Source organism: Scyliorhinus torazame, chromosome 12 (assembly GCF_047496885.1).
Source record: "Scyliorhinus torazame isolate Kashiwa2021f chromosome 12, sScyTor2.1, whole genome shotgun sequence".
Lineage (NCBI taxonomy): Eukaryota > Metazoa > Chordata > Chondrichthyes > Carcharhiniformes > Scyliorhinidae > Scyliorhinus > Scyliorhinus torazame.
In genome coordinates this window covers 2,871,941-2,887,747 of record NC_092718.1, presented here as the reverse complement: position 1 = coordinate 2,887,747, position 15,807 = coordinate 2,871,941, and the positions used below count along the sequence as shown (strand labels likewise).

At 51.9% G+C, this 15,807-nt stretch overlaps 1 protein-coding gene across 1 annotated transcript in view; it reads right to left on the bottom strand.

The window, feature by feature from the left end:
- The window catches only part of hdc (histidine decarboxylase), a 206,733-nt gene that overhangs the window by 171,862 nt on the left and 19,064 nt on the right, over positions 1-15,807 (bottom strand). The window contains exon 2 of the mRNA XM_072470285.1: positions 7,832-8,004. Within this exon, the coding sequence (XP_072326386.1) occupies positions 7,832-8,004 (173 nt within the window). The remainder of the gene's footprint in view (positions 1-7,831; positions 8,005-15,807) is intronic.

Sequence of the window (15,807 nt, the reverse complement as noted above, 5' to 3'; positions counted from 1 at the left end):
GCCCGACATCTGCGAGCAACAAGGCGGCAAATCCCTGGGGAAAATCGCTGGACGAATTCTACCGTGCGCTCCTGTTGTTGGGGCGAAACTGCAGCTGCCCGCAAGTTTCGGCGAGCGACCACACAGAACTCTTGATCAGGGACGCTTTTGTGGCAGGTATGCGGTCCTCCCAGATCCGCCAGCAATTGCTGGAAAAAGACATCCTCGGCCTCAAGGAGGCACGGGCCCTTGCCGGCTCCCTGGACGTGGCCTCCAGAAACGCCCGCGCTTACATTCCCGACCACGCGGCAGCCCCCTGGGCAGCGTGGAACCCCTCCGCAGCCGACCCAGAGACATTCTCCATCCCCCCACAAGCTTGTGCTGCAAGGCGGCCTGGCAATCCCGGGGGGCCCCACTGCGACTTTTGCGAGCAGGCCAAGCACCCCCGCCAGCGCTGCCCGGCCCGCGCATCCACCTGCAAGGGATGCGGTAAAAAGGGCCATTATGCCAGGCCCATGCGGTCGCCGCGGTCTCCGGGGCCGAATTCGGACCGCCACCACAAACATCTCCACGGTCCCCGTGCGGCCAGCGGGCGCCGCCATCTTACTCCAGGGCCACGTGCAGCCCCCGGGCGCCGCCATCTTGTCCCGGGGACGCCATGTTAGATGGATGGGCGCCGTCATTTTGTGCACCCCGGCCATGTGCGACCAATGGGAGCCGACATCTTGGATGGACTCCCAGGACCCCAGCTCGGCTGACCGCACACCGCCCGAAGAGAACACTCAACTGCTGAGATTAGCCTCGGAGACTCTGGATCAGTCCCGGCCTCGAACACTCTCAACTGTTACAACGACTGTACTTATCAACGGGCACGAGACGTCCTGCTTAAATCGACTCTGGGAGCACGGAGAGCTTCATACACCCCGACACGGTAAGGCGCTGTTCTCTCCCCGTCCACCCCGTTAATCAAAAACTCTCCCTGGCCTCCGGTTCCCACTCAGTAGAGATAAAGGGGTTTTGTGCAGCAAACCTCACAGTCCAGGGAAGGGAGTTTAAAAATTACCAGCTCTACGTCCTTCCCCACCTCTGTGCATCCACACTCCTAGGGTTAGACTTCCAGCGTAATCTCCAAAGTCTAACTTTTAAATTCGGCGGCCCTATACCCCACCTCACTATCTGCGGCCTCGCGACCCTCAAGTTCGATCCGCCTTCCCTGTTTGCGAACCTCACCCCAGATTGCAAACCCGTCGCCACCAGGAGCAGACGGTACAGTGCCCAGGATCGGATCTTTATTAGGTCAGAGGTCCAAAGGCTACTGAGGGAAGGGGTCATTGAAGCTAGCAACAGTCCCTGGAGAGCTCAAGTAGTGGTGGTAAAGACCAGGGAGAAGCATAGGATGGTCATTGACTACAGTCAGACCATCAACAGGTTTACGCAGCTGGACGCGTACCGTCTCCTCCGCATATCCGACCTGGTAAACAGGATTGCGCATTACAAGGTATTCTCCACGGTGGACCTTAAGTGCGCCTACCACCAGCTCCCCATCCGCACTCGTGACCGCAAATACACTGCCTTCGAGGCAGATGTGCGGCTCTATCACTTCTTAAGGATTCCCTTCGGTGTCACCTTCGGTCTCGGTCTTCCAGCGCGGGATGGGCCGAATGGTTGACCCGTATGGTTTACGGGCAACATTCCCGTATCTCGATAATGTCACCATCTGCGGCCACGACCAGCTGGACCACGACACCAACCTCCGAAAATTCCTCCAGACCGCAAAGATCCTTAACCTTACATACAACTAGAATAAATGCGTATTTAGCACCGACCGCCTAGCCATCCTCGGCTATGTCGTGCGAAATGGAGTTATAGGTCCCGACCCTAAGCGCATGCGCCCCCTTATGGAGTTCCCCCTCCCTCACTGCTCCAAGGCCCTGAAGCGCTGGCGAGGGTTTTTCAGTTACTACGCCCAGTGGGTCCCCAACTATGCGGACAAGGCCCGTCCCCTGATCCAATCCACAGTATTTCCCCTGTCGATAGAGGCCCGCCAGGCCTTCAGCCGCATCAAAACGGATATTGCAAAGGCCACGATGCGCGCCATCGATGAGTCCCTCCCCTTCCAGGTCGAGAGCGACGCGTCTTACGTAGCTCTGGCGGCCACCCTCAACCAAGCGGGCAGACCCGTGGCCTTATTCTCACGTACCCTCCACGCCTCCGAAATCCACCATTCCTCAGTCGAAAAGGAGGCCCAGGCCATAGTAGAAGCTGTGCAACATTGGAGGCATTACCTGGCTGGCAGGAGATTCACTCTCCTCACTGACCAACGGTCGGTGGCATTCATGTTCGATAATGCACAGCGGGGCAAGATAAAAAACGACAAGATCTTGCGGTGGAGGATCGAACTCTCCACCTATAACTACGAGATCTTGTATCGTCCCGGGAAGCTAAACGAGCCTCCTGACGCCCTGTCCCGCGGCACATGTGCACAAGTGGACCGCCTCCGAGCCCTCCACGAGGACCTCTGCCACCCGGGGGTCACTCGCTTTTTCCACTTTATCAAGACCCGCAACCTGCCCTACTCCATCGAGGAGGTCAGGACAGCCACCAGGAACTGCCAAATCTGCACGGAGTGCAAACCGCACTTCTACCGGCCAGAGAAAGCGCACCTGATAAAGGCTTCCCGTCCCTTTGAACGCCTCAGCATGGACTTCAAAGGCCCCCTCCCCTCCACCAACCGCAACACATACTTCCTGAACGTGATTGACGAGTACTCCCGGTTCCCATTCGCCATCCCCTGCCCAGACATGACCGCAACCACCGTCATCAAGGCCCTCCATAGCATCTTTGCACTGTTCGGGTTCCCCACGTACATACACAGTGATAGGGGGTCCTCCTTTATGAGCGACGAACTGCGTCACTTCCTGTCAGCAAGGGCATCGCCTCGAGCAGGACGACCAGTTACAACCCCCGGGGTAACGGACAGGTAGTGAGGGAGAACGGAACGGTCTGGAAGACTGTCCTACTGGTCCTACGATCCAGGAATCTCCCAGTCTCCCGCTGGCAAGAAGTCCTCCCGGATGCCCTCCACTCCATCCGATCACTGCTTTGTACCACCACCAACCAGACACCTCACAAACGTCTCCTGGTCTTCCCCAGGAAGTCCTCCTCTGGGACCTCACTCCCGACCTGGCTGGCAGCTCCCGGACCCATCCTGCTGTGAAAACTATTGCAGGCGCACAAGTCGGACCCATTGTTCGAGAGGGTCCATCTTCTCCACGCTAACCCCCAGCACGCCTACGTGACGTATCCCGACGGCTGCCAGGATACGGTCTCCTTAAATTGTAAATTTAAATCATAAATTGTAAATAGTTAATAGAATTGTAAATAGTTACAAAACACTCTCCGGAGGTATTACGGTACCTCCATAACTAATTCTACCACATTACCATGTTTGTAGTATCAGGCCACCACCCCCGCCGAACTCTTTTTTAACAGGGGGTGAATGTGGTAGTCTGTGTAGAGGTATTACGGTACCTGGTAATGCTGGAACACCACTGGTAGATATTGTATGCTTCCTACTGGTCAAGCTGTATGGTAGCTCCGCCCTGCTAGGCGGGGTATAAGAGCCCGTGCCGTCCCAGCAGCCTTCATTCTGTACCTGAGCTGCTGGGGGAAACATCTAGCTTACTAAAGCCTTCAGTTGGACTACAACCTCGCTTTAGTGGTCATTGATCGTGCATCAATTTAATAAGCTAGATTTAAAAGGAGGGAGCTCCGAATCAAGCCGGAGTGTCTGCAACTCAGCCCCCACGCGGCGAACTCAGTGGGAATCTTCAAGCACTGGCTGGCGTGTTTTAAAGGATAGATCAGAACGGCCGAAAACACACCCACAGGAGAGCAGAAACAGGGTGCACTCGAGGGTGAGCCTGGAAATTTGATTGTGCATCAATTTTGTGCACCTGCGAAAAGAATGCGAACTCCTTTTCTCCCGGGTGCAGGAACCTCCATGAGTCCACCGCCCCCATCTGTTCCATGAAGGCCCCTAGCTCCCTAGCCATGCCAGGCGTTTTCCCCGTTCTGGGGTTTGGTCGGTCGGTCAGTGGGTCCAGCACGCAGTTAAAGTCACCCCCCATGATCAGTCGGTGTGCGTCAAGGTCGGGGTCTTCTTTATGAATTCGGTGTCATCCCAGTTGGGAGCGTACACATTTACCAGTATGACCGGTGCCCCTTCCAGGACACCGCTGACCATGACGTGCCGTCCCCCTGGGTCCGTAACTGTCTTGGTTTCCGTAAACCTCATCCTCTTGCTAATTAATATTGCTACCCCCCTAGCCCTCGTCCCGTAGCATGAATGGTATGTCTGTCCCACCCAGCCCTTCCTTACCAGCAGTCGGTCCTTCTCCCTCAGGTGCGTCTCTTGTAGGTAGATTATGTCTGCTTTTAGGCTTCTTAGGTGGGCGAAGACTCTGGATCTTTTCACTGGGCCGTTGAGTCCCCTTACGTTCCAGGTAACAATCCTGGTGGGGGGTTTCTGACTCCCCCCCCACCCCCGGTCCTGTGGAATCACCCATACTTACCTGGTGGACGCCCCCCTGCACTCCGGGGTTTCCCTTTGCTAGGGGCCGTCCGAAATGGCCAGGGTCACCGCTCTCACCATGGGATTGGGCACCAGCACTCTGGGGTTTCCCTTTGTCCAGGGGGCACCCAATGTGGCCGCCAGCTCTGTGTACGCCACGTGGGTGCACCCCTGCACTCCAGGGTCTCCCTTCGCCCTGATGCCCTCCCGAGTGCTCCAGGCCTGTGTCTGTACTGCTTCACTATCTCACCCTTCTCTTTGCTTCTCTTTTGTTATGTGCTCTCCCCTCGACTCCTCTCCCCCTCCCGACTCCTCTCCTCCCCATAGCCCCCGTCCCTCTGTCCCCCCCCCCCCTTTTCCTCCTTGTGCCAGGTGCTCCCTCTCCCCCGAGAGGTGCGCCACGGTCCTCCTTCCTTCCTGCCCTCCAGTGCTGGCCCTCCTCGCTAGTACGGTAGCCTTCCTCCCAGTATTCGCCCAGTTCTGGCCCTGTTTAACCTTCCTCCTACTGGCCCTGGTCTCGTCCTCCTGTTTGCTTTCCTCACCCTCATTTCCCTCGCTCCATCCCCCCCCCCCCCCCTATTGCATTGAGAGAGGAGACAAGCCCTGAAACGAGGCAGCACAGTCCCGCGCAAGGCATAACACACATGTGCACAGTTCATGATCCCATTGTCCTGGTTTGCGGACTGTCCTCTGCTCTTTGTTCTGGTCTTCACTTCCTTTTCCGTCCCCATGTCTTTCATTGCGGGTGCGTGTGCTCCTCCCCCAGTTTGTTCGCTCTAACAAACTCATCAGCCGCCGCTGGGGTGTTAAAATACAGCTCTTTCCCCTCAAATGTTACCCAGAGTTTGGCCGGGAATAACATCTCAAATGTTGCCTTGCTTTTGTGCAGTGCTGATTTTGCCTTGTTGAACTCGGTCCGCCCCATTGTCCTGATGCACCCTCATGGTCTTCCCTTCCCACGTGCTCGGTTTCGTTTGCCGGGCCCACTTTAGGATTTTCTCCTGGTCCTGGAACCGGTGCAACTTCGCAATGATTGCTCTGGGCTGGTCCCCAGCTTTGGGCTTGGGTCAGAGCGACCTGTGCGCCCGGTCTATTTCCGGTGGGTTTGGGAACACCTCCTTTGCCACTAGCTTGCCCATCATTTGGGTGATGTAGCCTGTTGGGTCTCTGTAGTGATCTGTACATCCATCTACACATACACCAGGGGCTGCAGACAGATGTAACAGCCACAGCATCACTAGAGGGCAGCATCAGAGACGGGTATAAAGGGTCCAGCCCAAGGGAGGATCCGCCTCTTTCAGAAACACAGGGCTAGTGAGCAGCAGCAGACAGAGACAGCTCAGCACAGGCAGCTTACCTTAGCTTCACTGGTCATACCTCGCGACTGTATTATATCTAGTTAAGCTCTGGAAACAGAACAAACCCACTGAATAAAGTATTTGTGTTAACTGGAAGTCTACAATCTTTATTCAGACTTGGAGAATAACAGTCTCTGCCCTCTATCCCTCTATCCCTTCCGGCAGACCCACTATTTTAATGTTCTGCCATCTGGACCTATTTTCCTGGTCCTCCACTTTACCTCTTAGCTCCCTTGGGCCGTTACTAACCTTTTGAACTCGGCTTCTAGGGTTATCACCCTGTCGCTCTGGTCCGAGGTGGCCCTCTCCAACTCCAGAATCGTTTTTTCCTGTGCCGCCACTTTCCTTCCCAGGCCTTCGATGTTCTGCTGCATTTTGTGCGTCGTCTCCGCCAGCGCCTCCTTCATCATTGCGTGGAGCTCCAACCAGAGCGCCTCCTTGATGCTGGTCGCTGCGTCCTGCTCCCGCTCTGCTGTTTGGTCCGCCTGAACCTCCGTCTCGTGGGGCGGCCTGCCTGCTCGTCCGCCGCTCCTGCGCCTTCCCCTAGCTGTTGCTGCTGCTCGTGTCTCGCTGTCCCTTCACTTGGGCGTTTTTCTTTCCTCCAGTCATCGGTCTCTCTCTTTCCCCGCTTCTGTTCCTTACCCTGGGGTTGCTCTCCCTTCCCCCGCTACTCTGCTCTCGCTCGACCTGCCTCAAACTTCCTTTTTTATTTGTTGGGGGGGGGGGGGGGTTTGTTGTGGTTGGCTCCCTTCCTTTCTTTCTTTCCTTTTCTCTTTATTTTTTTCCCCCCCTTCTCCTTCGCCTCCTCCCTTCCCTTCCCTCTCACTGGGTCAGCGGGGTTCGCTGGTCTGGAGTCCCTCTTTGTCTCGCTGCTCACCACGTGGTCACTGCAGGTCCGTGGTGGGAGGGGAGTCTCTCTCTCTTGGTCGCTGGCTCTGCTCCAGACGCTTGAGTCTCTAGCTTCGCAGTCCGGGTTGCTGCTCCTCTTCTGCCGCGGCACTCTCCTGCTGTGGGGGGGGGGGGGGGGGGGGCTCGGTCGGGCAAGCTCACGCTCTTAGGCGCAAGTTCTGTTTGGGGAATGGGATGCGACTCTCCTGAGCCGCTTCGGAGTCTCCGGCTCCTCTCACACACTTTTCTTTCCCCTCGGGCCTCTGTTTACCGTCGGTCAGTCCCTTGCGGCTTTTCCCTTCCTGCTCGTACCTTCGGGGGAGCACTGCGTGGGTTCTAAATACAAAAATACCCCCGGGACTAAACAAACTAACAAAAAAAAAAAAAAAAAAAGTTTAGTCCTTTAGCGGGAGCTGCCCTGTGCAGAGCTCGACCAGAAGTCCCCTGAAATTTTGTTTTAATGTCATGTCTAAATTTGTACCATTAAAATGTCATCTGTGTTAATGCCTGTATAAATTATGATTACAAATGTCCTTTGTAAAATTCCGATCTCCTTTGAAAGGAGAAGTTGTTGAAATGAGGTCATTGGTGTTTGACAGTTAAACCTTCACATTAACGGACTTTGCTATGTTGCTCGGACAAGTGTGAGATTATTGTAAACCAGGTCAGTCTAGAATTTAGGCTAAACCGATAGAGACACAGCTGGACACAGATCCCCAGAATGTAACCACAAGCTACAGTCTGGGGAATGTTATTCCATGTTTCTGTAGCATTCATTAACGCTAGTTTGATTGTCGAAGGACGAAAACCACAAGATTTCTGTCATTGCAAATAACACAAAATTTAAAAGCTGAAAATCCCAAAACGGACTAGAAAAAGCGAAAGGCTAAAAAGATGAACTCCAACATTCACAAGCAGATCATTTGTCGCGGCAATAGCTTGGGCAATAGTGATCTGCATCTCAGTCATCAGTTTACAGCCCAGGCTTGGGGCGTGACCTCCGGGAGGGGTGGTGGTGGAGACATGTCCCTACCCCGGGCATGATGATCCTTTCAACATCCTCAAAGATGCTGTCCCAGCTCTCACCCTCCTGGGGAGCACTGGCTGGCAGGAGGTTCCTCATGTATCCAGGTTTCACATCAGGATAAACACAGCGTTCCCTCAGAGTACTCAAGTACTTGGCGATATAATCCACCAGTTCCTTCCCTAGGGGAGACAAATAGAGCAATAAATAGAGTTAATATTGATACTCCGTGACAGGCAGAGGAGAAAACCTGGAAACAAAGGTCAGCTGCAAACAAGAAATCGAACATCAGGCAGATCTCTGCAATTCCAATAACACATGGAGTTGCAGAAAGGTCGCAGGGGGCGCATGGCGGGCAGGGGGCGCATGGCGGGCAGGGGGCGCATGGCGGGCAGGGGGCGCATGGCGGGCAGGGGGCGCATGGCGGGCAGGGGGCGCATGGCGGGCAGGGGGCGCATGGCGGGCAAGTGACAGAGGACATGTTTCATAAGATATTGGAGCAGAATTCGGCCAATCGAATCTGCTCCACCATTCTATCATGACTAATGGGCAGCACGGTAGCACAGCGGTTAGCTCAGTTGCTTCACAGCGCCAGGGTCCCAGGTTCAATTCCCGGCCTGGGTCACTGTCTGTGCGGAGTCTGCACGTTCTCCCAGTGTCTGCGTGGGTTTCCTCCGGATGCTCCGGTTTCCTCCCACAGTCCAAAGACGTGCAGGTTAGGTGGATTGGCTGTGATAAATTGCCCTTAGTGTCCAAAAAAGGTTAGGGGAGATTACAGGGATAGAGTGGAGGTGTGGGGATAGGGTGGAGGTATGGGATTAGGTAGGGTGCTCTTTCCAAGGGCCGGTGCAGACTCGATGGGCCAAATGGCCTCCTTCTGCACTGTAAATTCTATGACTGATATGTTCCTCATATGCTACCTACAACGTTACAATCCAAGAGCTGGATTACAAAAGCAGCCAGAGCATCTCCTCCCTAGAACACATGACCGAGGAGCGGGAGTCGGCAATTTAGTCTCCCAGGCCTAACATCCTCAATGTGATCATGGCTGATCCCATCCTGGCCTTAACCCCACTATCCTGCCCATTCTCCATAACCCTTCAACCCATTACCAATTAAAAATCATCGCTCCTCGGCCTTTTGGCTAAGATGAGCGTGAGGTCATGTGTAATGACTGGATCTGGTATGTCTCTCTTGTGGAGACTGTGAATTGGATTCAATTTGAATTGTTTTTTGGAGCAGGCAAGGAGCTGGATTAGGGGTTTGCCCCTGTCCACACTCTGAGCCCTGGCTTTGTAACTCTGATAAAGTCATTTTTAAAAATCTGTCCAACACCTCCTTAATTTTACTCACTATCCCAGCAGCTATCGCACTCGGGGGTAGCGAATTCCACAGATTCACAACTTTTTGGGAGAAATAGTTTCTCCTCAAATCCATTTTAAATTTGCTACCTCTTATTCTAAGATTGTGACCGCTCGTTTTAGACTGCCGCACAAGAGGAAGCATCCGCTCCATGTCTACTTTTTTTAATAATAATCTTTATTAGTGTCACAAGTAGGCTTACATTAACACTGCAATGAAGCTACTGTGAAAATCCCAAAATCCCCTCGCCACCACACTCCGGCGCTTGTCCGGGGACACTGAGGGAGAATTCAGAATGCCCAATTCACCTAACATGTGGGACTTGTGGGAGGAAACTAGAGCACCTGGAGGAAACCCACGCAGACACGGGGAGAATGTGCAGACTCCGCACAGACAGTGACTCAAGCGGGGGAATCGAACCTGGGACACTGGAGCTGTGCAGCAACAGTGCTAACCACTGTGCTACCATGCCACCCTATATCCGTACCTTTTAGCATCTTGTATACCTCAATTTGATTTGATTTATTGTCATATGTACCGAAGTGCAGTGAAAAGTATTTTTCTGCGGCCGAGGGAATGTACACAGTACGTACACAGTAGACAAAAGAATAATCAACAGAGAACATTGACAAATAGTGATTGGTTACAGTGCGGAACAAGGGGCCAAACAAAGCAAATACATGGGCAAGAGCAGCATAGGGCATCGTGAATAGTGTTCTTACAGGGAACAGATCAGTCCGAGGGGGAGTCGTTGAGGAGTCTTGTAGCTGTGGGGAAGAAGCTGTTCCTATGTCTGGATGTGCGAGTCTTCAGACTTCTGTACCTTCTGCCTGATGGAAGGGTCTGGAAGAGGGCAATGCCTGGGTGGGAGGGGTCTCTGACAATGCTGTCTGCCTTCCTGAGGCAGCGGGAGGTGTAGACAGAATCAATGTGGGGGGGTGGCAAGTTGGGTGTGATGCGTTGGGCTGAGTTGACCACACTCAGCAGTTTCTTGCGATCTTGGACTGAGCAGTTGCCATACCAGCGTGATGCAGCCGGATAGGATGCTCTCTATCGCACATCTGGAGAAGTTTGCGAGAGTCGATGCAGACATGCCTAATTTCTTTAGCTTCCGTAGGAAGTAGAGACGTTGTTGGGCTTTCTTGACTGTTGTATCAACGTGAGTGGACCAGGACAGACTCTTGGTGATGGTGACCCCCAGGAACTTAAAGCTATCGACCATCTCCACTTCAGAGCCATTGATGTAGACGGGGAGGGTGTGTCGTGCTGCGCTTCCTGAAGTCGATGATCAGTTCCTTGGTCTTTCCAACATTTAGAAAGAGGCTGTTTTCGGTACACCATGCAACCAAGTGATCTATCTCCCTCCTGTAGTCTGATTCGTCGCTGTTTGCGATACGACCCACCACAGTCGTATCATCTGCAATTAGATCTCCACTCGAGAGAGTATCGGCCTAAACTGCTCAATCTCTCCTCATACGACAAACCCCTCATCCCTGGAATCAACCTAGTGAACCTCCTCTGAACTGCCTCCAATGTCACTACATCTTTCCTCTAATAAGGGACCAAAACTGTGCACAATCACTGCTTGTACAGTAGCAACAACACTTCCTTACCTTTATACTCAATTCCTTTAGCTATAAATCCCAACATTCCATTTGCTTTCTTTATTACCTGTGATACCTGCACGCTCGTTTTCTGTGACTGATGCACGCGAACACCCAGATCCCTCTGCATCGGAGCTTCCCGAAGTCTCTCCCCATTTAGATAACAAGTTGTCTTTCCATTTTTCCGACCAAAATGCATGACCTCACACTTATCCACGTTAAACTCCATCTGCCACATTTTGGCCCACTCTCCTAACCTATCTATATCCATTTGTAAGGTTCTTATTCCCTCATTGCAACTTACTGTCCCACCTATTTTTGTGTCATCTGCGAATTTGGCTATAGATCCTTCTATCCCTGTATCCGAGTCGTTAAGATAGATTGTAAATAGCTGGGGCCCCAAGGACTGAACCCTGTTGCACCCCCACTAGTTACATCTTGTCTTCCAGAAATAGACCCATTTATCCCCACTCCTGTCCATCAGCCAGTTTTCTATCCAAGCTAATAAGTTACCCCTAATCCCATGTGATCTCATCTTGTGAATTAACCTTCTGTGCGGCACCTTATCAAATGCCTTCCGGAAGCCCAGATATACTACATCTACAGCATCCCCATTATCCACTTTGCTTGTTACATCTTCGAAGAATTCTAGCTAATTACTCAAACATGATTTGCCATTCACAAAACCATGCTGACTGTGATGGATAGCACTTTGACTTTCCAAATGTCCCGATATTACATCCTTGATAATGGATTCTAACAATTTTCCAACAACAGATGTTAAACTTACTGGTCTGTAATTTCCCACATTCTGCCTCCCTCCCTTTTTGAATAAAGGGCGTTACGTTAGCATTTTTCCAATCCACTGGAACCTTTCCCGTGTCCAGGGAATTTTGGAATATTATAACCAATGGATCCACTATCACAAAGAACAAAGAAATGTACAGCACAGGAACAGGCCCTTCGGCCCTCCAAGCCCGTGCCGACCATGCTGCCCGACTAAACTACAATCTTCTACACTTCCTGGGTCCGTATCCCTCTATTGATTGGATTTCGGCGGCAGCGGTGCGCAGGGGCCTTCTTGGAGGTGAGTAGTGAGTTTAAAAACCTTACCTTTACAGGAGCAGCCCTTTGGATTTCGGCGGCAGCGGTGCGCAGGGGCCTTCTGGGAGGTGAGTAGTTAGTTTAAAAGCTCTTACCTTTACAGGAGCAGCCCATTGGATTTCGGCGGCAGCGGTGCGCAGGGGCCTTCTTGGAGGTGAGTAGTGAGTTTAAAAACCTTACCTTTACAGGAGCAGCCCTTTGGATTTCGGCGGCAGCGGTGCGCAGGGGCCTTCTGGGAGGTGAGTAGTTAGTTTAAAAGCTCTTACCTTTACAGGAGCAGCCCATTGGATTTCGGCGGCAGCGGTGCGCAGGGGCCTTCTTGGAGGTGAGTAGTGAGTTTAAAAACCTTACCTTTACAGGAGCAGCCCTTTGGATTTCGGCGGCAGCGGTGCGCAGGGGCCTTCTGGGAGGTGAGTAGTTAGTTTAAAAGCTCTTACCTTTACAGGAGCAGCCCTTTGGATTTCGGCGGGAACCGGAAGTTCGACCTCTGGCAAGTCCCCCCCCCCCCCCCCCAATAAATTCTGGTGGAGAGGAAACCCGAGACACTACACGTGTAGTGTCTCCCACCCACCCTCCTCCTCTAACCTAATAATAAGACCCATTGGTGTAAGGTAAGTGCCATATTATATTATATATTATTAGCATTGTGCAGGCCAAGGATTGGAGGTGGAGGAGCAGTCTCTGTCAGCGAGAGAACCTGAGAACATCTCAGAAGGTAAGCAAGTGATTTTTACTTTTATACCTTTTTTCAAATTGTGTGTGTCGGGGGGGGACAGAAAAGCTGTGACCTGAGTGGCTGGTTGGGATTCTAACCTAAATTTTTTTGACTATTTGGGAACTAATTAAACATAATAACTTAATTATAATTTAGAGGATATCTAAGCCAGAGATCGGAGGATATTATAGTTAGCTATTGCATTTCTATTAGAAATCTAGTGCTAGGAAACAGATAGTTGACAGTAACTTTGTAATTTAAAAAAAAAAAAGACAAATTTTAATTTTAATTAATTGACGCAATGTCAGTTAGAGGGGTGCTGTGCTCTGACTGTGAGATGTGGCAGGTCCGGGAGGCTTCCAGCGTCCTGGATGGCTTCATCTGCAGAAAGTGCACCCAACTGCAGCTCCTCACAGACCGCATGGTTCGGTTGGAGCAGCAATTGGATGCACTTAGGAGCATGCAGGTGGCGGAAAGCGTCATAGATCACAGTTATGTAAGTGTGGTCACACCCAAGGTGCAGGCAGAGAAATGGGTGACCACCAGAAAGGGCAGGCAGTCAGTGCAGGAATCCCCTGTGGTTGTCCCCCTCTCGAACAGATATACCCCTTTGGATACTGTCGGGGGGGATAGCCTATCAGGGGAAAACAGCAGCAGCCAGAGCAGTGGCACCACGGCTGGCTCTGATGTTCAGAAGGGAGGGTCAAAGCGCAGAAGAGTAATAGTTATAGGGGACTCTATAGTCAGGGGAACAGATAGGCGCTTCTGTGGACGTGAAAGAGACTCCAGGATGGTATGTTGCCTCCCTGGTGCCAGGGTCCAGGATGTCTCCGAACGGGTAGAGGGAATCCTGAAGGGGGAGGGCAAACAGGTAGAGGTCGTTGTACATATTGGTACTAACGACATAGGCAGGAAGAGGCATGAGGTCCTGCAGCAGGAGTTCAGGGAGCTAGGCAGAAAGTTAAAAGACAGGACCTCGAGGGTTGTAATCTCGGGATTACTCCCTGTGCCACGTGCCAGTGAGGCTAGAAATAGGAAGATAGAGCAGACAAACACGTGGCTAAACAGCTGGTGTAGGAGGGAGGGTTTCGGTTATCTGGACCACTGGGAGCTCTTCCGGGGCAGGTGTGACCTGTATAAGATGGACGGGTTGCATCTAAACCGGAGAGGCATAAATATCCTGGCCGCGAGATTTGCTAGTGTCACACGGGAGGGTTTAAACTAGTATGGCAGGGGGGTGGGCACGGGAGCAATAGGTCAGAAGGTGAGAGCGTTGAGGGAGAACTAGGGAATATGGACAGTGTGGCTCTGAGGCAGAGCAGACGGGGAGAAGTTGCTGAACACAGCGGGTCTGGTGGCCTGAAGTGCATATGTTTTAATGCAAGGAGCATTACGGGTAAGGCAGATGAACTTAGAGCTTGGATTACTACTTGGAACTATGATGTTGTTGCCATTACAGAGACCTGGTTGAGGGAAGGGCAGGATTGGCAGCTAAACGTTCCAGGATTTAGATGTTTCAGGCGGGATAGAGGGGGATGTAAAAGGGGAGGCGGAGTTGCGCTACTTGTTCAGGAGAGTATCACAGCTATACAGCGAGAGGACACCTCAGAGGGCAGTGAGGCTATATGGGTAGAGATCAGGAATAAGAAGGGTGCAGTCACAATGTTGGGGGTATACTACAGGCCTCCCAACAGCCAGCGGGAGATAGAGGAGCAGATAGGTAGACAGATTTTGGAAAAGAGTAAAAACAACAGGGTTGTGGTGATGGGAGACTTCAACTTCCCCAATATTGACTGGGACTCACTTAGTGCCAGGGGCTTAGACGGGGCAGAGTTTGTAAGGAGCATCCAGGAGGGCTTCTTAAAACAATATGTAAACAGTCCAACTAGGGAAGAGGCGGTACTGGACCTGGTATTGGGGAATGAGCCCGGCCAGGTGGTAGATGTTTCAGTAGGGGAGCATTTCGGTAACAGTGACCACAATTCAGTAAGTTTTAAAGTACTGGTGGACAAGGATAAGAGTGGTCCGAGGATGAATGTGCTAAATTGGGGGAAGGCTAATTATAACAATATTAGGCGGGAACTGAAGAGCATAGATTGGGGGCGGATGTTTGAGGGCAAATCAACATCTGACATGTGGGAGGCTTTCAAGTGTCAGTTGATAGGAATACAGGACAGGCATGTTCCTGTGAGGAAGAAAGACAAATACGGCAATTTTCGGGAACCTTGGATGACGAATGATATTGTAGGCCTCGTCAAAAAGAAAAAGGAGGCATTTGTCAGGGCTAAAAGGCTGGGAACAGACGAAGCCTGTGTGGCATATAAGGAAAGTAGGAAGGAACTTAAGCAGGGAGTCAGGAGGGCTAGAAGGGGTCATGAAAAGTCATTGGCAAATAGGGTTAAGGAAAATCCCAAGGCTTTTTACACTTACATAAAAAGCAAGAGGGTAGCCAGGGAAAGGGTTGGCCCACTGAAGGATAGGCAAGGGAATCTATGTGTGGAGCCAGAGGAAATGGGCGAGGTACTAAATGAATACTTTGCATCAGTATTCACCAAAGAGAAGGAATTGGTAGATGTTGAGTCTGGAGAAGGGGGTGTAGATAGCCTGGGTCACATTGTGATCCAAAAAGACGAGGTGTTGGGTGTCTTAAAAAATATTAAGGTAGATAAGTCCCCAGGGCCGGATGGGATCTACCCCAGAATACTGAAGGAGGCTGGAGAGGAAATTGCTGAGGCCTTGACAGAAATCTTTGGATCCTCGCTGTCTTCAGGGGATGTCCCGGAGGACTGGAGAATAGCCAATGTTGTTCCTCTGTTTAAGAAGGGTGGCAGGGATAATCCCGGGAACTACAGGCCGGTGAGCCTTACTTCAGTGGTAGGGAAATTACTGGAGAGAATTCTTCGAGACAGGATCTACTCCCATTTGGAAGCAAATGGACGTATTAGTGAGAGGCAGCACGGTTTTGTGAAGGGGAGGTCGTGTCTCACTAACTTGATAGAGTTTTTCGAGGAGGTCACTAAGATGATTGATGCAGGTAGGGCAGTAGATGTTGTCTATATGGACTTCAGTAAGGCCTTTGACAAGGTCCCTCATGGTAGACTAGTACAAAAGGTGAAGTCACACGGGATCAGGGGTGAACTGGCAAGGTGGATACAGAACTGGCTAGGCCATAGAAGGCAGAGGGTAGCAATGGAGGGATG